The 23,913-nt window shown below is 42.7% G+C and overlaps 1 protein-coding gene across 3 annotated transcripts in view; it reads right to left on the bottom strand.

Moving 5' to 3' along the window:
- The window catches only part of FOXO3 (forkhead box O3), a 144,762-nt gene that overhangs the window by 31,673 nt on the left and 89,176 nt on the right, over positions 1-23,913 (bottom strand). The window contains exon 1 of one of the 3 annotated variants that reach the window (XM_061623543.1): positions 17,834-17,894. The exons of the other annotated variants lie outside the window; for them this stretch is intronic. Coding sequence (XP_061479527.1) covers positions 17,834-17,851 — 18 coding nt within the window. The 5' untranslated portion in view covers positions 17,852-17,894. Of the gene's footprint in view, positions 1-17,833; positions 17,895-23,913 lie in introns of those variants that run through there. 3 annotated transcript variants of the gene reach the window in all.

The raw sequence follows: 23,913 nt of genomic DNA, 5'->3' as shown, positions 1-23,913 counted from the left end.
GCCCGCTATTTGTTTCCCCTCCCTTACTTTGCTGTCCTCATTTTATTTTATTTATATTGTATGCCTTTTGGGGCAGGGACTTGTTTTTATTGTTTTATTTTATATACAGTGCCATGTGCATCTGATAGCGGTATATAAATAAATTATGAATAATAATAATAATAATAATAATAAATAGGATCAGACCTAGAATAGCAGATAATGAAGACACCATTGCTACTTAAGCAATAACCTACATTCAGGTATTATTATTATTAACAATAACAACAATAATAAATGTGGTTACTTTTGTCTCCCAAATTCATGTTTTAAACTAATTTAATTCTTGTGGCACACAGTTTGAAAATTAGTGGTAAACTGCTTAAAGTTTTTTTTACAATGAAGCAGTATATAAAATTTGATAAATAACAAAATAAAATAAATGTTAGTCCAGGAGTTCCCAAACTGTGGTCCATGGACTACCAGTTGTTCGTGAGCTTCATTCAGCTAGTCCATAGCATATCTGTGGATTTGTCGCTAAAGATGGGAAATGGCACATCCATTACACTGGCCATTCATATTGATTTTTAATTATATTTTTATTGCATCTTTTAATTCTATTGCATTTTATTCTGTTACAATTTGAACTCTATGGAATTCAAATTGAATTCTACGGAATTCAAATTCTACAACAGGCAGAAAAATAATGAACTGGCCTAACAAGACCCTCTGCAATTTTCAAGTGGTCCATGGGGAGAAAAACATTTGGGAACCACTGGTCTAGTCCAACAACCTAATGGAGCAGGAGGACATGTATTTGGCGCACCAAAACCCTCCCCAGCTGTGGGCAATCAATGCTTGATCTCTTCTTTGTGCTAAATATTTGAAGACAGTTTTCCAACCTCTCCCCTTCCCCCCCACCAAAAACAAAACAAAACCCATGAGGCAAATGCTTTGGTTTACTTCAAGAGTCTTGCTGGGGAAGCTGTGCTGGGTCAGTGAAGGTGCTTCCAGTCACATATGCAAATCATTACCAGGAATGGCTTACAAGGAACACAAACTAATCTTCATCTGGCAATAAAACACTGAGGTTGAAGACCAATAAAAGTTCCAAGTACTGAAGGTATGAAAAGAGGCTGGGCATGTTTATCCAGAACAGAATCAGCTCCTCAACTTGTCCAAAATGCCATAGACTTGGAAGAAATAAAATATTTTAAGGAGAAAAGAGAAAAAGATTCAAGGAACAATTATGTTCAGCTAGTTTTGGTCAACCACAGAATGAATCCATTCAGCTCTGCCAAACCTCCAGCGTGGATTATAGCACTTGGAATGGCTTAGGCCTCTCTGCACATGCTCCAAGGGTTCTGGACTGCTGAGCGGGAGACAGCAGAGGCATCATAGCACACATAAGAAGCATCCCAAGGCCTTCTTCCCTCATCTCATCTTTCCAAGCTCAGGTGCATCAAGTAGTTGGTGAATCATAGAATTTTAAGATTTGGAAGGGATCTATAAGGCCATCGAGTCCAACTCCCTGCTCAATGCAGGAATCCAAATTAAAGAATATCAGACAGGTGGCTGTCCAGCTGCCTCTTGAAGGTCTCCAGTGTTGGAGAACTTGCCACCTCCCTAGGTAATTGATTACTGCTCTAACAGTTAGGAAGTTTTTCCTGATGTTCAGTCAAAATCTGGCTTCCTGCAACTGGAGCCTATTATTCCGTGTTTTGCACTCTGGGACGACTGATAAGAGATCCTAGCCCTCCTTTGTGTGGCAACCTTTTAAGTACTTGAAGTGGGCTATCATATCTCCCCCAGTCTTCTCTTCTCCAGGCTAAACATGCCCAGTTCTTTCAGTCTCTCCTCATAGGGCTTTATTTCCAGTCCCTTGATCATCCTAGTTGCCCTCCTCTGAACCTGTTCCAGTTTGTCTGCATCCTTCTTAAACTGTGGTGCCCAGAACTGAACTCAGTACTGAAGATGAGGCCTAACCACTGCTGAACAGAGGGGAACTAATACTTCACACAATTTGGAAACTATACTTCTGTTAATGCAGCCTAAAATAGCATTTGCGCTTTTGAAAGCCACATCACACTGTTGGCTCATATTCACCTTGTGATCAAGTACAAGATCCTTCTCGCATGGAGTATTGCTGAGCCACGTATCCCCCATCTTATAACTGTGCATTTGGTTTCTTTTTCCTAGATGTAGAACTTTGCATTTATCCCTGTTGAATTTCATTCTGTTGTTTTCAGCCCAATGCTCCAGCCTATCAAGATCCCTTTGAAGTTTGTTTCTGTCTTCCAGGGTATTATCTATCCCTCCCAAACTTCCCTCAGCAAATTTGATAAGCATTCCCTGCACCTCCTCATCTGAAATGGAAATGGACTGCCTTCAAGTCAATTCTGACTTATGGTGACCCTATGAACAGGGCTTTCATGGTAAGTGGTGTTCAGAGGTGGTTTATCATTGCCACCCTTTGAGTCTGAGAGGCAGTGACTGGCCCAATGTCACCCAGTGAGCTTCATGGCTATGTGGGGATTTGAACCCTGGTCTCTCAGGTCGTAGTCCAACACCTTAACCACTACACCACACTGGCTCTCTACTCATCCAAGTCATTAATAAAAATGTTCAAGAGCACTAGGCCCAGGACCTAGCCCTGCAGTACCCTGTTTGTTACCTCCACCCAGTTTGAGAAGGAACCATTGATAAGCAGTCTTTGAGTATGATTCTGTAGCCAACTATGGAGCCACCTGATAGTTGTTCCATCCAGCCCACATTTAGCTAGCTTGCTAATCAGAATATCATGGGACACTTTGTCAAACGTTTTGCTGAAGTCGAGATATATTATGTCCACAGCATTCCCACAGTCTACCAGGGAGATTACCCAATCAAAAAAATGAGATAAGATTAGTCTGGCAGGATTTGTTCTCGATAAATCCATATTGGCTTCTAGTAATCACTGCTTTGTTTTCAAGGTGCTTACAGATTGACCAATTTATAATCTGCTCCGGAATTTTCCCAGGGACTGATGTGAGGCTGACTGGTCTGTAGTTCCCAGGTTCCTCCTTTTTGCCTTTTTTGAAGATAGGGACAACGTTAGCCGTCCTCTAGTCATCTGGCACTTCATCCATCCTCCATGATTTCGCAAAGATTTCAGTGGTTCCGAGAGTTATCAAGCCAGTTCCTTCAATACTCTAAGATGCAGTTCATTGGACCCTGAAGATTTGAACTTGGTATTCCTTGACCATTTGTCTATCAATCTCAAGCTGCAATCCTGCCCCTTCAACTTCACGTTTGCCAGGAGGGTCATAGACCCTCTTTTGGGAGAAGACTGAGCCAAAGTAGGAATTTTGTCATCTGTTATTTTGCCATCCTCATTAAATTGCTGTGCCACCATTTCTTTTCTCTGTCTTTTACTATGGACATACCTAAAGAAAGCTTTTTTGTTGCTTTTAGCATCCCTCGCTAACCTCAACTCATTCTCAGCTTTAGCCTTCCTGACGTCATCCCTGCAATTTTGTGCTACCTGTCTGGACTCTTCCTTTGTGGCTTGGTCTTCCTTCCACTTTCTGTATGTGTCCTTTTTTTGTTTTCAGGTCATCTCTAAGCTGTTTGGGAAGCCACATTGGCTTCTTCTGCTGTCTTCCCCTTTTTTCCTTGATGGAATTGTTTGCAATTGGGCCTTCAGAATTTCCTCATTTAGAAACTCCCACTCACCTTGGACTCCTTTTCTCAGTACAGTCTCTTGCCATGGAACCTTACTTATCATTGCTCTGAGTTTATTAAAATCAGCTTTCCTAAAGTCGAGGGAGCCGCTGATGGCTACTCTCAGCTTTTGCTCCTTTAAAATCAAGAACTCAAGCACAGCGTGGTCACTTTTCCCGAGTTCCCATTACTGCCACTTCTTCCAAGTCACCTCTATTGGTTAGAATCAAGTCAAAGATAGCTGATCCTCTAGTTGTTTCCTCCACTTTTTGCAGGAGAAAGTTATTTCCAACACAAGTCAGGAATTTCTTCAGCACATCAGAGGCCTCAAAGCAAATGACAGGAGACCTACCAGAGGCTAGGGGAACTATACTGGGCTGCACTGGGTTTCCTTTTTTCTGCTATGAGATGTCCTGTGTGCAGTGATGGCGGCAATATATCACTCCCTCTGCAAGCTAGAGGCCTACAGACATGGGAGATAGGAGCAGCAAGCTTGGGATAATGCAGATAGTATTGTGCCTGCCTCTCCTTAAGAGTAAGCAGCCTTAGCATATACATATTGTTAATACACCCATGGTCTAAACTGGGTTTTTTGTCTAGCTATGTATGATAATAGCCTGCAATCCTATCCAAACGTGCTTTGGAGCAAGTCTCATTAACTTCAGTGGGAATTGCTTTCAATGTGCGCAAAACTATGCTGGAAAGGTTTTTCTCTTGTCCAATGGAAGATCTACTGAAAGCCTACAGGCTTCTGAGCCACAACCAGCCACTGCAACTATAAGGTTTAGAAACTTAGGATGCTGCCTTATGCTCTGAGTGAGGTCAGACTACTGACCCACCTAGCTCAAAATTGTCTACTCTGACTAGCAGCACCTCTCCAGGATTTCAGACAGGGGTCTCTCATAGCCCTACCTGCAGATGCCAGAGTTTGAAGCTGGAACCTTCTTTATACAAAACAGATGTACTTCCACTGAGCCACAGCTCTTCCCCGTTCATGAAACTTGCTTTTTATGAATGGGTACATATACACATTCTACATAAGAACACAGGAATAGCCCTGCTAGATCAGATCAAAGGCCCATCCAGCCCAGCTTCCTGTTCTCAGTGGCCAACCATCTGGGAAGCCCTCTAGAAGGACCTAAGTGCAACAGCACTCTCCTCATTTGTGATTCCCAGCAAGCAGTATTCAGAGACATATTGCCTCCGACAGTAGAGGAATATAGCCAACATGGCTAGCATCACGCCTTACTCTACATGAATGTGTCTAATTCTCTGTTAAAGCCATCCAAGCTGGTGGCCATAATTGTCTCTTGTGGGACTGAATGTCATAGTTTAAGTATGCACTGTGTGAAGTACTTCCTTCTGTGCGTCCTGAATCTTCCAACATTCAGCCAGTCATGAGTTTTAGTATTATGAGAAGATGAGAAAAACTTCTCTCTATCTACTTCTTTATACCATGCATAATCCTATACACCTTTATCATGGCTCCTCCCTTTTGTTAAATTAAAATGCAACTCCTCTGTAGGAGTTGCTTTAGTCCTGTGACCGTTTTGGTTGCCCTTTTCCTATATGGAGGATAAGGCTATCAATAGCTACTAGCCATGATAGTTGTGCTCTGTCTTCATGGTCAGAGGCAGCATGTTTCTGAACACCAGTTGCTGGTCCTGTTGGCAAGACGTTCCATGTAGTAGGGCCTGCTACACTGAAGGCTTGGCCCTTGGTAAAGGCCAACTGAACCTCTGGGACACACGAGACCACAAAAAGTGTCCCATCAGAAGATTGCAGTGATCGAGATGGAAAGTAAGGAACATCATTTTTGAATTAGATGGAGAGTAAGGAACATCATATTTGAGTTGACTGGAGGCAACCAGAACTTTACATAGTATTCCAAGTGTGGTCACATCACAGAAGGAAGAGCTGCTGTGTCCTTACACCAGTATATAACATTATTTGCAACATGGTGAAACCCAGCCCTATTGACACTTTACCTGTGAATCTGCAGAAACAAGGAAGAAAACTTGTTAAAATACACACATGTGCATGAATGCACAGTCTCCCATTATTCTAGAACATCCTGTTCTAAACTGCAGATTTACTAATGTTCTGGCTCAGTTTGCACATATTGCTAAGCCAAACCATGGCTTAGTGCAAGTGTGCAGCTCTCAGAGAGGTTATTGTGACGGCTTTGCTCCTCCTTCAGCCCTGCTGCTGCTGTGTAGCTAAGCCATGGTTTCACTTAGCATGTTGTCCATACCTGAGCGCATGATTTGTCTCTTCCAGAGACGAAGAAGATACACAAGGTTCCTTGCAGTATACAGCCCTTCTCCCTCCCTCCCTCCCCCCTCTTATAATATGGGTATTTGCTAGTTTATGAATGAAAATTAGCAAGTCACCAACTAAGTGAAACTCTATAATGGGACTGTCCTGTCTTCTATTCTTCACTGTACCATGATGCAACTCTCTTTTTTCTATGTAAGAAGAGCAGCCTTGCCCTAAATGACAGGACATGCAAGCTTGGAGGGAACAAAAGTGCAGGATGTAAATTAAGGTGATTTGCCACCCCTTCATTATGCAGAGGCTTCATACTCTATACTAACAAGAAACACTGCATGGTAACATAGCCTATTATTATGCATATTATTGTGAGAGTAATAACCATGACTGACATGAGCAATTGAGGCTTGCCAACTCATTTGAGTTCTGCAACTTCTTTCTGGGTGACAAATTATGAGTGGTGACTGATAGCACATCCCATAGCCAGGATCAATTATACTTATGGCTTAGGGAGGACAAAGTATACAGCAGCTTACTCTGGGAGGACAAACCATATGGCATTTATATGGTGCCATCTAAAAAAATTCAGTCATCACAGTACATGTAAATGGGAATGCAGTCTACATATGAGATCCTGTGACAGACGGACAGAACTTTGTGTCACCAGGGCTAAGAGTTACATAGAAGGGGTGGGGAGCCTATGGCTGAACTACAGCTCCTATGCTGAACTACAGGTCCCGTCATCCTTGTCCATTGGCCACGCTGGCTGGACCTGAAGGGTGCTGCTGTTCAGCAATATCTGGAGGGCCACAGGTTCCCCACTGATGTTATACAGTGATCATGTATAAAGAGGGGGGAGAGGGAGGCACAACATTCATATAATCAAGGGGTTCCATAGTGGAAGTTTTAGTATATATAGGACACAATCCACCTGTTTATTTTTTGTGTGCGTGAGTAACACTATAGGTTACAGTAAAAAATAGTTCCACATCTGCACTGTTTCTAAAACAAGGTTGATCATAGCCTGGAACAGGTGAGCTCATATCTTTTATTGGTTCCAGTTACTTGTGAAATTTTGCAATTTAACCATAACAAATATGTACAGTGATATTCTTATTAATTATTGTGATTAAATTACAACATTTTACAATGAGTAACCAGAACCAATAAAAGATATGAGTTCTGTTGTTCTGGGCTATGTTCACCTTAATTTTAGAAGCGGTATAGATGTATTACTAATTTTTTATGCAACCTGTAGTTACTGACAAAAAAATAAAAATGAACAGGTTTGCTGTGCTCTATGTATGCTAGAACTTCTGGTAGGTAGATTGACCCATATATACTAGAACTTCAATTATCTATGGTAGGGGCAGGAAACCTCTAGCCTGTGGGCCAAATTTGGCCTGGCATGAGTCTCAATTTGGCCTGCAAGGCCATTTCCTCCCAAATCATACCCATTTGACCCACACTTGATGCCATATGGTGTGGGGCAAGTGTGGCTAGTTTGGCTGCATGACCAAGTTCACCATGGGGAACTTGACGGCATAGCCAATTCCTGAAGAAAGCAGCTCTAGCAAAGCTCCTTGTGCTACAGTGATTTATTTATTACATTTATATCCCGCCCTTCCTTCCAAAGGAGCCCACTGGCTGTTGGGCACTTGGGAAGTGCTATGCAAGGGACCTTGGCAGGTGGGCAGAACAGTCCACCTGTCAATCTTCTTAATGATATCAGGTGATTAGGACAGCCCACCTGTCAAAGTTGGCCTGCGAGGATGGGAACAGATAAGGATCTGGCCCACCAGGCCAGAAAGGTTTCCATCCCCGATATATAAACTTCTTGATTATATGAATTTTGTTCCCTCACAGTAACCTTCATGCACAACTGCTGGTATACACAGTACTATTAAAAACAAATTAGAACAGCGTTTCCCAACTAGTGGGCCACCAGATGTTGCTTGACCACAATTCCCACCTTTCCTGACCATTGGCAATGTTGGCTGAGGCTGATGGGAGTTGTGGTCCAACAACATCTGGTGGCCCACTAGTTGGGAAAGGCTGAATTAGAATAACAGAGTAGTGTCACTGAGGTTGTTTTCAGATTTCTAAACCAAAATGTAATGAAACATAGTGGTTAATAGTGTGAGCTGTAGAGCCTCCATTTCAAATCTCATTTCAGTTGTAAACTCACTAGGTGGCCTGAGGCACGCAACCTTGCACACAAACACATGTGCAATAATGCTGGTGCTCAGAGCTTGGAAAAGTTACTTTTTAAAACTACAACTCCCATCAGCCCCAGCCAGCATGGCCACTGGATTGGGCTGATGGGAGTTGTAGTTCAAAAAAGTAACTTTTCCAAGCTCTGCTGGTGCTTGTCAGGCTACTGTATGCACATGAAATGCATTGGCCACAATCCAATAAAGTTATGTGCACTTAATCTTATTGCGATCAGTTGCTTAACCACATCCAACTCTCTTGGGATACTCATCTCTGACAACTTGATATGTGCTCTATAAATGTTTAGTATTGTAAAATGCAATAACAACATCAAGTTTAAAATATTAAAAGAAACAGCAGAAAATGCAAGCATATATTTATGATGGTGGAGTAAGAGAACTTTTGGTGTTTTTAAAGGCCAGATGGGAATTGAAAAGTTTAAATTTTGTGGAATCTGAACATAAGTAACACATTTTCTTGAAAACACATTTGATTTCCCAGCCCTAGCTAAATAAGAATTGGTTCCTATTCAATGTATTTGGAATCAAGGTACAAGATAATGAGAGTTCCACAGCAAGCATCATATCTCACCTATCCTATCTAGTCTTAGAAAATTAAAGACTGTATTTAAATGGAACACAAATTGCCTTTACATAGCAGGACTAGGTGGGGGTGCAGGGTAATGAAGAACTGCCTAGCTGGATACAAAACAAGAACAGAAATGAAACCGAGGTAGAAGCAATGGAGATATTATCACCACAAAGAAGGCCAATCTGTTTTTGACCTATCTAGCTGTCGCCAAAGGATAGGCAATGACAGAAGAAATACCACAACACATTAATGATAAGAACACTTGGATTGGAAGATTGAAGAACTGGTTATTCTACCATTGTACAAGCTATCTTGTGGTAGCTCAAATCCAAGCCAAGAGCAAATCAATTATTCAGATTTAGAGTAGGGTGCTTTATAGGAGTGCTCATGGTATCTCTAGTAAATATACAGTAATGAAAAGACAAACAGCAGCTACACCAATCAACCCACCCACCCCTGCCTCAGCACGTGCCCACACACTTCTCAAGCTTGGAAGAGCACTTAAGCTTTTATTTCTTAAGAAGTAAATTGCAAAAATTATCCCCATCCATGGACCGGTCTTCACAGACATTATTACTATTTTAAATTCCTCTTGAAGGAAAGAGGAATGAGGGCTCTAAAGAAGTGGAAGGGGAACAGAACTGCAGTCTTTAGTAATGACTGGGCTGTAATGACAGCTCTTTAACCCTTAGCATATTTTGAAATACTACATGCAACAGGAAAAAAAACCCCAGAAATATATATATGGTTAATGAGGTCCCAGGCAGCAAAAGAGAAGTGTAAATAAGGGCATTTGGACATTTGAGTAATCTTGCTCTACATTCCTTGAAGAGAAAATAATAGTCATTCAATAAAATCTGGCTACAGAAATAGTATACCTGTTGCCTAATACAGCCATTTTCTTCCCCTATGAGCATCTATTTTTTGCAAATGTTTATGAGTGTAAATCAAATAGAACTCAGTTGTTTAAAAGGATCCAATAAGCAACAGCCCCACAGCCAAGACTTGTTGGACATGTTCATGTTAGTTGCTTGTGTAATGAAGACAGACTTTAGAATACATAGGTATTTAGGCCCTTCAGACAACCTAGTTCAATTTGATTCACAAAAGTGACCGGCAAAGCTCACAGGGAAAAAGAATGGTTGTGTGAATTTACTGTTGAAAAGAGTACAGCTCTTTTTTGTGTTTTTTGGCAAGTTCTTAAGAAAAAATATATATAATTGTCTATTCTGTATCTCGATGACTCCCAGTTCCAGGAGCAAGTTGACTCACTCTCTGATCCATCCCATTTCCTACCAATTTGCTCGCCAGCTTCTGGCTACACCCTAACATCCTGTAAATGAAAGGTTCAGCAACTAAATAAAATCCTCCTAGCCAATAAGAAGTTGTTCTCCATGCCTCCATATCCATTAGAATTATCCTTACTTCAGCCTTAATTTTACCCGCTGAAACCTTGCACTAATCCTTGATCTCCAAACCACCCATCTTACTGCACTATAATTGTCAGCCTTTCAACAGCCATGAAACATTGCTAGAATTGGTCCATAACTTACTCCGCCTGTGCTGAAATCCTTAATCACGTAGTAATTACTTCCCCCATATAGAACTTCAATTTGTTCTTATAGTCTGCCTCAACCAAATTTAAGGGTGGATACTTAAGGACTGCCTGTTCACTTGCAACATTCCAGGCTGTATCGGCTCCCTAGTCCTAGCTGTGGCTGCTCTCCATGTGAAATCTCTGTGGCTGTGATTGACAATAAAAGCTAATGCTTTTTAAAAGAATGTCTTGCATCGGTAGCACTTTCATTGTTCTTTCTTAACTCTGTATTTCCCACTGTACTCCATAGTCTGCACTCTGCAGGCATTGTATTTTGGTTCTATATACAGCCTGGAGGCCAGCAATACACTCACACTAGATCCCCCCTTTTGTCCTGTCTGGTAAGGTTTCATCACCCTGGCTGTCTTCCCTAGGGACGTGAGACACTTCTCCCACAAACGCCATCCTTATACAGCACTCCAGTCTATCTCCTCTTTGCCTTTCCAGTGCTTTCCCCTATGGACATTTTTTAATCTCCTATCCTGGCTTGGTGCCTCCCCACTGCTCATACTGGCTCTCCCTCCTGCCACTTCCTCTTCCAGGTGTTGGCTTATCACACTGTCATCCAGCACGCATGGATGACGCCACTTCTAGTTGTCAATAGCTGCAGCTGAGCCACCTGGTCCTCTCTGTAGGGTGGAAGCAGCAGAGGCAGGGCTGCCCAGCCCATTGGTGAGCTGCCACACCTCTTCAGATCAGCTGGCAATGGGTAAGGAAGAACACTTGCTCTATGTTCTGTGTTGCTCTTCCTTCTACCTGCATTCGCACATATGCAACATTGTTGTTGTAACTTTTGTCAGCTTATTGTAACTCTGGAGACATACTGCATAACTTGCCTGTATCTGACACGCTTCCGCAGGGCCATTTCACACAGAAATTTTGTTAGGTACTGTGGAAGGGCCCATCTTAAAATGTAAACACACACAGGTCTGGAAAGATTCATATCACACAAGTATGTCAGTCAGAGAGTGCCAGTATGAGCTGCAGTTCTTTTCAAGTTGTACCCACAATTGCAAACCTAGGCTAGTATGGAAAGGCCCTTACGGTATGAAATGCTGGCAGAATAAAAGCCTCGAGTGGTGTTACTATTAATGTTGGTGAGGATGAGAAGAGATAAGGAAAGAAACGGTGCGGGGGAGGGGAAGAAGCTGAAGGCAAAAAAAAGGAATACAGACAGAGAAGAAAGGGTACGTGAAGAAGTATCGTGTAAACAAAAAAGAGGGGTTAAGATAAAAATGCTGGGTAAAAATGTGCAGCTCATGTAAAGCTGTGGCCCCCTTGAGTTAAAAAAAAAAAGGTAAAAGTGGCACTCAGGAAGATTTGAGTCATTCAGTTCTGGGGTTATGGATAGTTGTTACTGTGTTGAACCCAAAGAAACTATATAACAGGATGATATATTTTCAGGCCCACTTCAAGGCCACAGTCCTAAGCATACTTCCTTGCAAGTGAGACTAAGTAAATATATTTAAGTTTGGTAGGTTGGTTGATGAAGGAGTATTCAAGTTTCTTTGTCCAGTAAACGATATCACCTTTCTAAAGTTGATTTTTTTTTCTGCTCAAGATTGCTTCAGAACTGTTTGACAAGAACTGAGACAAACATCCAGTCAAACTTAATCTAATCTTTGTGTGGTAACTCACCATACACCCACTCAGGTATGCATTCTTCATGTGGTTGTAAACTTGTTTGTGATGTGGCAAAATAAAAAGAGGCTTATATTTATTATCATTTGTTTCCACATCACATTTGTTCATTCAATATTGTTTCCTGCCCACTGCATAGAGATGGGTTTTACATTTATGGGAAATGAGACGTGTATCTTACCTTCCTAGTTCGTTCATTTTTACTTCAAAACCCTTCAACTGGCATCACAAGTTCCATAACTATGATGGCAGAGCCTAGACTTGCTCCAGCCCGTTCTGCCACAAGGGGAAGGGTTATAGCTCAGTGGTAGAGCACATGCTTGCATGCAGAATGTCCCAGGTTCAATCCCCAGCATCTCCACTTGTCTGAAACCCTGGAGAGTCTGTTGCAAACAATACTGGACCAACTGTCTGCCACAGTACAAGGCAGCTTTCTGATGTTTCTGTGTCATGCAGCTATTAAACTCTGGCATAAACAAAATTGTCCTAAGTAGCCAGAATTTATCCATTGCTCCCATTTAAAATGATATAGGAACAGACACCGTGTATTGAGTAACAGGGAATTTCAAAAAGTATACCACAGTGTGCAGAGTAAGTCTTATTGTTATACAGATGTGCCTCAAGACTATTTCAGCTGGGGTATTACTCTGGCAGTTCTCAAATTCACTGGACATATGGTTGTATCTATTCTGTATAGTAAAATAATAACTAGCTGGCCATCTACCTACAGTAGCCAAAAACAAAGGAGGGCTGGTCGTTTCAGAAGGTGCAGACTTTCTCACCCCTGTACAACAAGCTGTACTTACAGAAGCTTTAACCTCTTCCATCAGGTCATATTACATACACCACCACATGATGTTCTGCTGTCTTATCCTTGTTGGCAATTCCTTACCTCTCTCCCATTAAGTATAAGCCCTACTGGCACAGTATTTTATACAGCACTGTTCCTGTGCTCTCTATTCTATCCATATCTGTATCTATATCCATATCCATCTATCGACTGTTGTCAAGGAAGCACATTCTTCTGCCATTTTAAATACGTTCCTAGAATCTTGACTCAAAAACCTTCATTTTGTTCATGGAGGTATACTAACCTGACTCTTAGATACCTGGGCAAGAAAGCAGCAAAAGTACATTGGCTGCCTTCTATTAACACAGATCATTGAGTAGTTCTCAAGAAGTAGGGGAAAGATCTGTGAAATATGCAGATCCCTTCCTCCCTAATCCAGTTCCTAATGCAGTCACGTCATCCAATCACATGTATTGGCTGGCAATCTAGAACCCTGGAGAGTAAACAGCTCCATGCACAAGGCCACTAGCAAATACATTAATAAACCACGTATTCAGTTACTCTAAACCAGGTGTGGGGAACTTTTTGTCCTCCAGATGTTGCCGAACTACAACTCCAATCATCCCTGGCAATTGGCCATGATTGCTGCCATTGATTGGACGTGTAAGTTAGCAACATCTGGAGGGCAAAAGTTCCCCCATACCTGCTCTAAACCTTGTATTGTTGCCAATTCTCCACATTAAAAAACCTGATCTTTGTTATGGCATACCATAGTTCTTGGTTAAACATCCAAACACATGTTGCTTGAGTGCATGTGTATATTTTTATAGAGATATAAATAAGGACACATGATAATGCTCCTACACACACAGTATTCCAAACCCTACTCCCAACACTCCATCCTACTCCGTCTGGACTAAGAAACAGAACTTAGGAAGCCAATAGGTTTCAGGTGTAGTCCCCAGGTTACTAGTGTCCCTGAGCGGTGACTTTGCTGTCTCCCATTAGAGAATAGGTGGCAGGGAAAAGTAAAGTGCTGCACTTAGTGATAATGTTGAGGTAACGGAAAAACCTGCTCACCCTCCACTGAAAACAGGTGGCCTGCCATCCTCCACCACCTCATCTACAAGGCTACAAGATGCAGGTTCTCCCTCTGCAGGCATCCCATCAATCATGATGACAGGCATTTGGTTAGTATTTACTGACAGCCTTAAAGAATATTGTCTTTGATAGTAGAGTTAGCCCAGTTTCAAAAATGGATCTGGAAAGTAGGCATGTAAAAATGTGGCAGGGTAAGGATTGGAACTCTGCATCCATTCCCTCTTTCTTGTCCCTCACCTTTAGCTCATTAACATGAATAATAATATAATATATAATTTAAATATTAGGAGCAGTTGTGATGGAAGGAGAAGGAGCTGGTCTGGCACATTTCTCTTTCAACAAGGCATGGAGAACAGGAGTGCTAAAAAGTTGAAATACTGAACTAGAATTTTTGGACCAAGACAGCAAGTTATAAAATCCTTTCATTTAGCCAACCACAAGAAATAGTTAAAGCAAACCAAAGCTTAAGATTGCTGTGTAAATTAAATGAAGAGAGGAAGAAGCTCACTCTTTGATACTGTCAGAGTTCTGCTGGATGAGAGGACTTGGAGGAAGTCACAAATAAGAGACAGGTGGCATTTAAAAAATTAACAAGATTTTTTAAGTAAATGCTGCTTGATCATAGAATCATAGAATAGTGGAGTTGGAAGGGGCCTAAAAACCTGTTGAGTCCAACCCCCTGCTCAATGCAGAAATCCAAATTAAAGCATACCCAACAGGTGCCTGTCCAGCTGCCTCTTGAATGCCTCCAGTGCTGGAGAGCCCACCACCTACCTAAGTAACTGGTTCTATTGTTGTACTGCTCTAACCAACAGGAAGTTTTTTGTGACATTCAGCTGAAAGAGAGGGGATTGTTGGATTGAGTTGAAATCCAGTATTAAGTCCAAATGTGCAGATATTCTCCCCCATCCCTCCTCCTAACTGGCATGTTCTAGTACGGTGGTTCCCAACCTGGGGGCCGTGATCCCCAGAGAGGCTGCAAAGTAATCTGAGGAAGCTGCAAACAGTAAAGAAATGAATAATTTATTATTATTTTTAAAAAGTCTTCACTCCCTAAACACTGTCTGCTCCCCACAGCTGCTGCATAAGACACCTCCCCCTTGCTCCAAACAAGAGGGAGGACTTTTGCTGAAGTGGCAGAGCATCTTTCAGGCGTGCTGAGGGCAGGCATCTGCCTATACCACACATAGCAGATGCCAAAGGAGGCTGAGGGAGGTGCTACCAGGAAGAAGAGGGGATTACTATCCTGACTCCCATCTCCTTGCACTGCCGCTGCTGCTGATGCCCTTACTCAGAACGAGAGGAGAGGCTTTTCGTGAAGCAAAAAGAAGCAAGGCTACAAGGAAAAGCTGCTTTCCCCCTTCCTTCCTGGCACCCAACGTGCCTGCCTTTCTTGGCTCCTGCTTCGCTGCCACCTCCTTTAAAAAATTATTCTTATTTGCGAGGCCACCCAGATTTCGCCTTCAGCCCAGATGGAGCCAAGGAGCAGTGAGGATGCTCAGGACTTGCTCATCCCCCATCTCTGAGGCTAAGTGTGTGTGCCAGCATCTCCTCATTCTTCCACCTACACTCTACCCAATCTCTCTCTCCAAGATGCTGTGGCAATTGAGGGCTTCCCCCTTCTCATATGCCCGAATGCATGCAAGCTTGCAGATGCTTGCAGGAGGGGCGGGTGTGTTTGTGTGTGTGTGTGTTGCTGATCTGTCTTCTGCTCCGCTCTCATTCCCCAAGTGCACACTAACCAAGCGATCAGTTCTGATGATCATCCCAAGGCCTAAAAGCACTAACCGCCCAACTTAATCCATCCACCCTGTTGTCTGCAGTGCACAAGCTAGTATCCCCATCACCACCACATTGCTGCTTGTTGTTTTTGTTTTTTTTAAAAGCTCAGCAGCTCAACACTGTCACCCACTGTTGTTGGGAGACAGGACTGTACATCTTCAAACTGGATGGGTGGGTGAGGAGGGGAACAGCAATTTGTTTGGACCCTTGCATTAAAAATAAAGCAACAACTCCCTGCAGATAAAAGATTAGCACATCAAGGAGTTTCTAATGCAATTCATGGTTCTGGGTTTCTGTCTGCAGAGAGCTTTTAATGGAAAGGGACGTTTGGAGATGTCATTTTGCCACACACCATCTGAAGGAGGTCACTCCATTTTTACCACTTCAGAACTGAAGATATGAACAAACTCACAGTAGAAAACATCAGAAAGAATAAAGAAGGCTGCTCAGCAAATGTAGGATGAATCAGGAAAAGGCAAAACTGAAAATCAAAAGTGCTAGGAAGTCAGGAAGATAGTCAGGTACAAAGGTGAAAGTACTGACCCCCCTCCTCAATCTATCCTAGGGTTGCCAGGATCAGGGCCTGATCCTGATCCTGTATCTTTAGGAGAAGAGAGTCAGCCAAGTGCAGGTGTTCTTGCAACCCTGTAATGGCAAAAACCACAAGATGGAATTCTCCCTTCCCCTTGCAGAACTTTTAAAGGTTGGGGTCTTCTGTATCTTTAAAAGTTGTGGAGGGGGAAGGGAGAATTCCACCTTGTGGTTTTTGCCATTACAGGGTTGCAAGAACACCTGCACTTGGCTGACTCTCTTCTCCTAAAGATACAGGATCAGGATCAGGCCAAGAACCTGGCAACCCTAATCTATCCACCCTTTTGTCTTCACAATCTAGCATCCCCACCACTATCACATTGCTGCTTCTTGATTATTATTGTTTTTATTTTTAAAAAGCTCAGCAGGTTGGCTGAGGCTGGGGTCCACATACTGCAGCTGAAATGTATTTATTATTATTGCATTTATATCCTACTTTTCCTCCAAGTTGCTGTAGATGGTGCACATGGTTCTCCCCTTCCTTTCCATTTTATCCTTACACCAACCCTGTGAGAAAGGTCAGGCTGAGAGACTGTGTCTGGCCCAAGGTCACCCAGTGGGCTTCATGGCTGGGTGGGGATGTGAACACTGTAACCCACTGGTGTTGGGAGACAGGACTGCACATCTTCAGACTGTGGGGAGGGGGATGCGAATTTGATAAACCTTTGCATTAAGAAAGCAACACCTCCCTGTCTACAAGGAGCTTTTTATGGACAGGATTATTTGGAGATGTGATTTGGCCACACACCATTGTTTCAATTAACAGAGACTAAAATTACAGTTAGCATGGGGGGGGGTTACAAAGGGGGTCCTGTAATCATAAAGGTTGGGAACCACTGTTCTAGTACATCTCTTCCCACTAGTAGGGTCTAGTATCACAGATCGTGTACAGTTGCTACATACCAATCAATTTCAATTACTTTATTTAAAAATAATGTGTGTTTATTTAAAGCACACACATATGTGTCTGGGTCACGCTGCTTGGAGAGATCATAGCCAAAATTGATAACGCACTCACTTAAAACCATCTGCTGTTAAAGCATTTCACCCTGAAAAATGCAAATGGTTGAATAATCAACTGCAAATTGTTGCTGGGTCAGGGCAGGAGACGGAGAGGTCCACAACCTTGAACTACTACTGCTGATGTTTAGTATCTTTATCTCCTGTTCCCTATGGCCTGTAGTTGCTTGCTATCTCAAAGGTTTAATATCCTGACTGCTGTGAATTATGTCTGCTTATCTGAGACAGAGCATGCCCTAAGTCGTTAAGTCACCTATGAATATAGCCCTGAGGGATTTAAAACAGCAAATAAAACTCCTCTCTTGTTTTTAGTCAACGTGTCAGAAACCTTCTGTACGCTCTTGAGGAGATATGGTTGTGTTCATTCTAGCAGTTTAATGCAGCCTCACTGCTGGAATTACTACTGGAAATATATCTACCAGAGCACACAGGTTTCCTTCTTTCCTAGTACTGGATTCACAGAAACTTCTTAACAGTAGTCCAAGAGAGCTTTACAGTTACATTATCTTCACAACAATACTGTGAGGTAGGCCATGTTGAGAAGCACTGACCTGTCTAGAATTCCTCATTACCAATCCCAGGTTCTTGACAGTAGAGGTCTGGGGTTATGTCCTGACCAGGAATGTTGAAATACTAATGCCAAAGTATATATTTACTTGCAACCACAGAAATGTCTCTCCTAGCTCTGAACATACTAGGGTTGCCAGGTTCAGGGCCTGAGACTGATCCTGTATCTTTAGGAGAAGAGAAAGTCAGCCAAATGCAGGTGTTCTTGCAACAATGTAATGAGAAAAACCACAAGGTAGAATTATCCCTTCCCCCCGCACAACTTTTAAAGATACAGAAGACCTCTTGAAGGCTGGGTCTGGCAACCAAGAGGTCTTCTGCATCTTTAAAAGTTGTGCAAGGGGAAGGGAGAATTCCACCTTGTGTTTTTTCTCATTACAGTGTTGCAAGAACACCTGCACTTGGCTGACTTTCTCGTCTCCTACATTACAGTGTTGCAAGAACACCTGCACTTGGCTGACTTTCTCTTCTCCTAAAGATACAGGATCAGTCTCAGGCCCTGAACCTGGCAACCCTAGAACATAAATACATTTTTATGCCATGAATTTATTTTTGCCACAAAGCATTTTACTCACAAAATACTAAGGCTGCAATCTTGTGGACAGTTAAATCTCACTGAAGTCAGTCTAGGCTTGGTTCTATCCTATACTAATCTCTGACATGGTAGCCTTCTATAGCCAGGGAGCTTTGTTTTTTTCAGTGAGAAGACCAAGACAATGTGCTAGTTTTCTATGTTCAGGAAGTTTCCCCCCAAAATGTGAGTGGAGAGAGAACCTTAACAACATGGGATAAGAACATGTGACCACTAGATCAGATCAAAGGCCCATCTAGTCCAGCATGCTGTTTTCTCAGTAGCCAACCAGCTGCCTATGGGAAAGCCTTAAGCAGGATATGGGATCCTATAAGATTTCATAGCTGCATTCTGTGCATTACATCAAGAGCTATACTACATTAGTATACATACATGTAGATGCTTTATTTATATCTATAAGAAGAATGATAACATTTGTATTTTCTTTTGGATTTCCTCTTATTCTGTTGTGTTTTTTTAAATATCCACTAATAGGCAAAAAACCTTGCGGTTTAATACTATTAAACCGATATTTCTATCCAACTTTAAAAAGCAGGGAAATTGGGCAGCTATAGTGAATGCATCAGGGGAGCAGGAGACCTGAACTCCTCTCTGAGGGACTGCCCTACAAATTTGGCAAACTGCAAACACAATTTGGGTTGGTCTTTCACAGTCCAATCCAATTCCTGTATAGCTTGGAAGAATTTGGTAACATGTGCCTCTGAACATATGGTGAGTGGTGGCAATACCTGCCATCTCAAGATGTAGAATTATATTTTCGTATGTTTGTTGGTGTTCTTCTTACTTTGCTTCTTTCCTGTCTTACTAATGTTTCTACAGAGAATCTAATCTAGAACATTTTATTTATCTCATTTTTCATCCTAGAAATCTGTGTCAAATTTATTATTATTAATTTTAAAGCCTTTTTATTGGTCAATGCCATAGTATGGTGAAGACAGCCTTTTGTATTTCAAATTGGAGGTTATGTTCTATTTCTATTTTGGGTGCATTAACAGTTGAATCTGAAACTGCAGTTTGATGTAAAATCAGACTGATTACAATATGTTGCTATTTTGGCAATGACTCTAGCTGTTGGAAAAAAGAGGATGCATGTTTTCAGCCTGCTATGTTTAAACCATTTCATTTAAGGCAAGGTCAATTAAAAACATACAGCACACCTGGAATTTTGGTAGAATATATTTCACCTCCCACTGTTTTATCTTGTGCAAATTGAAACACTCCTGATGTCCACTGGAGACTATTCTTCAGAATAGTCAGTGCCATTATTCCACAATTATTTTTGGAGTTTTTTTAGTGTAAAGTTTGCAAAGTGTTGCTGTACACATATTCACAGAAATAGCAACAAAAGAAAATGATTTCCTATAGGAAACTTCACTAAAATTGCAAAGTAAATCAGACATATTTAAAGTGACCATCTGAACTATATCAACTGTCTTAATAATGTTGCTTCCTCCCTGCTAAAACAATCAGCATAGCACATGTCTTCTTTCTATTCTTTGGGCTGATTGCAGGTGTTGCCACCACTCACCATATGCTCAGAGGCACGTTACCAAATTCTTCCAAGCTACACAGAAACTGGATTGGACTGTGAAAAACCAACCCAAATTGTCTTTGCATTTTGCCAAATTTGTAGGGCAGTTCAATATCTCAGAGAGAAGGTCAGGTCTCCTACTCCCCTGGTGCATTCACTAGAGCTGCCCAATTTCCCTGCTTTTTAAAGTTGATAGAAATATCTGGGCTATAGGTATGTTCTTAAACCGCAAGGTTTTTTGCCTATTAGTGAATTTCCCTCTTTTTATACCGGGAGGTAAGAAATGGGATCCTGTGCAAGTTTGCTGAGAATGGATTGATCATTTCCATGCTTATTGAGTTCAGTGGGATTTACTCCCCTGTAATCATGCTTAGGATAGGTGAAACTGACCAAAGGGGATGGGGAGGGGAGGGGGAGGGTGGGGAGGAAGGGCAGAGGGGAGGAGGGGAATGGGAGCAGGCAGGTGGGGGAGGGGAAAAGGACAAGTTTGATCATTTGCATGTTTATTGAGTTCAGTGGGATTTACTCCCATGCAATGCTTAGGATAAGTAAAACTGACGGGGGAGAGGGAGGGCTGGAGTGGGCAGGGGAGGAGGAAGAAGGAAGAGGGCAGGGGAGAAGGAAGGGAGAGGAGCGGGGAAGGAGGGAAAAGACAGGTCTGATCATTTTCATGCTTATTGAGTTCAATGACATTTACTCCTACGCAATCATGGTTAGGATAGGCAAAACTGACCATGGGGGAGGGGGAGGGGGAAGGAGTGGATTGGAGGGGGCAAAGGAAGGGGGGAGGGCAGGTTTGATCATTTGCATGCTTATAGAGTTCAATGGTATTTACTACCGTGCAATCATGCTTAAGACAGGTGAAACTGACCATGGGAAGGAGGAGGGGGAAGGGGGAGGAGGGGGAAGGGGGAGGAGGGGGAAGGGGGAGGAGGGGGAAGGGGGAGGAGGGGGAAGGGGGGAGGAGGGGATTGGAAGGGGATGGAGATGAGAAGGGAGGGGCAAAGGAAGGGGGAGGAAAGGGCCAAGAGGGAAGGGATAGGAGGCAGGAGAAGGGAGGGTAGATTTGATCATTTGCATACTTTTTGAATTCAATGGGATTTATTTCTGTGCGATCATGTTTGAAAATGAAATGGACTGCCTTCGAGTCGATCCCGACTTATGGTGACCCTATGAATAGGGTTTTCATGGTAAACTGTATTCAGACGTGGTTTTACCATTGCCTTCCTCTGAGGTTGAGAGGCAGTGACTGGCCCAAGGCCACCCAGTCAGCTTCATGGCTGTGTGGGGATTTGAACCCTGGTCTCCCAGGTCGTAGTCCAACACTGACTCTGCGGAGGGGCAGGGAGGGGAGGAGATTGGGTGGGTGGGCACTGGGCAGAAGAGAAGCCCCTTTCCTTTCCAAAAGGAAAACATTGTGAACAGTATCATTGCTTTTCAGCATTTCCCCCACCTTGTTATTCTACAGCAGGCACATGTAGCCTCCCACCCAAATTTAAACCAAAGCTGTCCGTGGCCACATCCGCACCAGGCCTTTATTTCACTTTGGACAGTCATGGCTTCTCTCAAATAATCTTGGAAAGTGTAGTTAGTGAAGGGTTTTGAGAGTTGCTAGGAGACGCCCTGTTCCCCTCACAGACCTTCAATCAGAGTGGCTGACTGTTAAACCACTCTGGCCACTGGAGCTCTGTCAGTGGAATAGGAGTCTCCTCTCAGCACCCTTCACAAACTACACTTCCCAGGATTCTTGGGGGGAAGCCATGACTGTCTCAAGTGAAATCAAAGTCTGGTGTGGGTGTGGCCCCCTGATTAGCCAAGCCCAGCAGCTGTGAGTCTGGTTTTTAGAACCCTGAGAGTTGGTTCTTACTGAGCATGCCCGACACTATCATTGGGTTTAAGCCAACATTTCTTAAATTAATTAAAAATCAACCAGGCATTTTTTTAAAGTGCAGAAGATGAAGGTCAGAGTATGAGGCAAGGTCAGTAATAGGATTACAGGTAGTCTGTGATTTTTAATGAATTTCAACAGATTATGAGAACTCTCACAGAAAAAAGTCCAAAAGGGCACAGATCTCCCCTGCAACATTGGTAAAAGTGGTCTATGTGTCCTTCACGGGGGTTTGCCCACCATTACTGGCCTTTTCATCAAAGAACCCCTGATAAGTTTCAAAGTTCCCTTGAAATAGGTTTGACTTAAATTGTGAGCCCTTCGATATAGAGATCCAACCATTGGTTAATAAACTGCCCAAGCATTTTGGATTTGCTGGGGATGGGGTGGGGACCATAAATCTCTCTCTCTCCATCTTTGATTGCTTCCACATTAGCCCTTTTTACAGGAGTTGCTATCCTTCATTCACTCGGGTATTATGGGAAATCCAGACAACGCTGCTACTAGCTTGTTGCATTGCAGTATTTTCAGAATCACCTTCCTGTTTTAGTTTTTTAAACATAACCTTTCACATGTGAATGGGCAAAGCCCTCCTGATGTAGTCTGTTAGGTGGTTATGTTGACAATCTTGGGGATACTACTGTGACAATAAAAAAAAGGAAGAAATTAGTCCTTCCTTCCTCTGCTGTGCTTGATCTCCAGCTGGTCTAGATCCAAAAGGATTGAAGGCTGCACTGGATCCTGCTGCTTGAGGATGGAAGAAACAGTGAAAGCCCTTTACTCCCCCTAGGAACTGTCCCTCCCTGGGCTCTGTGACAGACCCCAAAAACAAGCATCAGATGCCCTCTTACTCTCTCTCTGGTGCGTCACCTGAGCAGGACAGCACAATCGGTATGGAGAGAATGGCCTTTGATCACTAAGATCATCGCCTCCCTCTGTTTCTCTGCAGCACAAGCAGCCTAAGCAAACATTGTTGGACACCCTCAGCACACCCTTCCTTCCCTCCCTATTACTATTAAGCTTAGCTCAATCGAGGCAGGCAGTCATTTTTCCACCTCCATTCCCACTGCTGCACGACAGCACAAGCACAACAATCCCAAGCATACTTTCCAGGGAGAGTGTTCCATTGTACTGAATAAGAAGACTTCTGACATTCTTAGAATCCCAGGGAACAGCTGCAGTCACCCATTTTTGTCTCTGCTGTAGAGATGGGCACAGCAGAATGTTAATGAGGATATAGTATTATTAAGTGTGTGTGTGTGTATGTGTAACTACAATTATAATTGCACTTCCAGCTGGTTCTGGAAGAGCAATGTGTGACGATCCCACCTTTGGTTCCCCCTGTCAGGTTCCCACCTGCTTGTGGCTACCGCCTTTCACTAGGCACCACCTCAGGACATCACCAGTCAGGATCATCGTTTTTATTTTTTCTCACTCCGCTCTAGCACAGATCTCACAAGATCCCACTGCTAGGCAGCACCACCAGTCACTCCCTGTAAACAATACTGCTAGAGACTTTGCCTCAGTCTCTCTATAGCTTGTTACTTTGTGTCTGGGTGCCCTAGCTGTCCACAACTCCCTTGTATCTTTGTCTATAAAGCATACAATCCTGGGATGCTCTGGATACTTGACGTTGTTACAATATCTCCCTTCACCGCTGCCACCATATGATACAGTTTCCCTTCAGCCTTGGTAATTACCCTGCCTTCCCTTCTGGTCTGTGTATTCCCAGCCAAGGATCAGGCTTTTGGTAAACCGATAAAAGTATTTATTTGATAACACCAGGAAATAACAAGATTACTTTAGGAATGTTTAACAAGCGTATGGTTTCATATAGTGTCACTCTTTATGTTTCTGGTCATATATATACTGTCTAAATATCAGCCAAATATAATCCAACCCTCCCTCAGAACTTTGCCAACCAACCCATCCAAATAACTCTCCACTAACGACTCTCCAACAACTCTCACCAACCGACCCCCTCTCAACTGTCATCCTCCCATTTATACCTTCAGCCATTCAAACACTCAGCCAATCATCATCCAGCATTCTC

Source organism: Rhineura floridana, chromosome 4, assembly GCF_030035675.1.
Source record: "Rhineura floridana isolate rRhiFlo1 chromosome 4, rRhiFlo1.hap2, whole genome shotgun sequence".
Classification (NCBI taxonomy): domain Eukaryota; kingdom Metazoa; phylum Chordata; class Lepidosauria; order Squamata; family Rhineuridae; genus Rhineura; species Rhineura floridana.
Note: the sequence above shows the minus strand (reverse complement) of the source record. Positions and strands in the feature narration are given on the sequence as shown.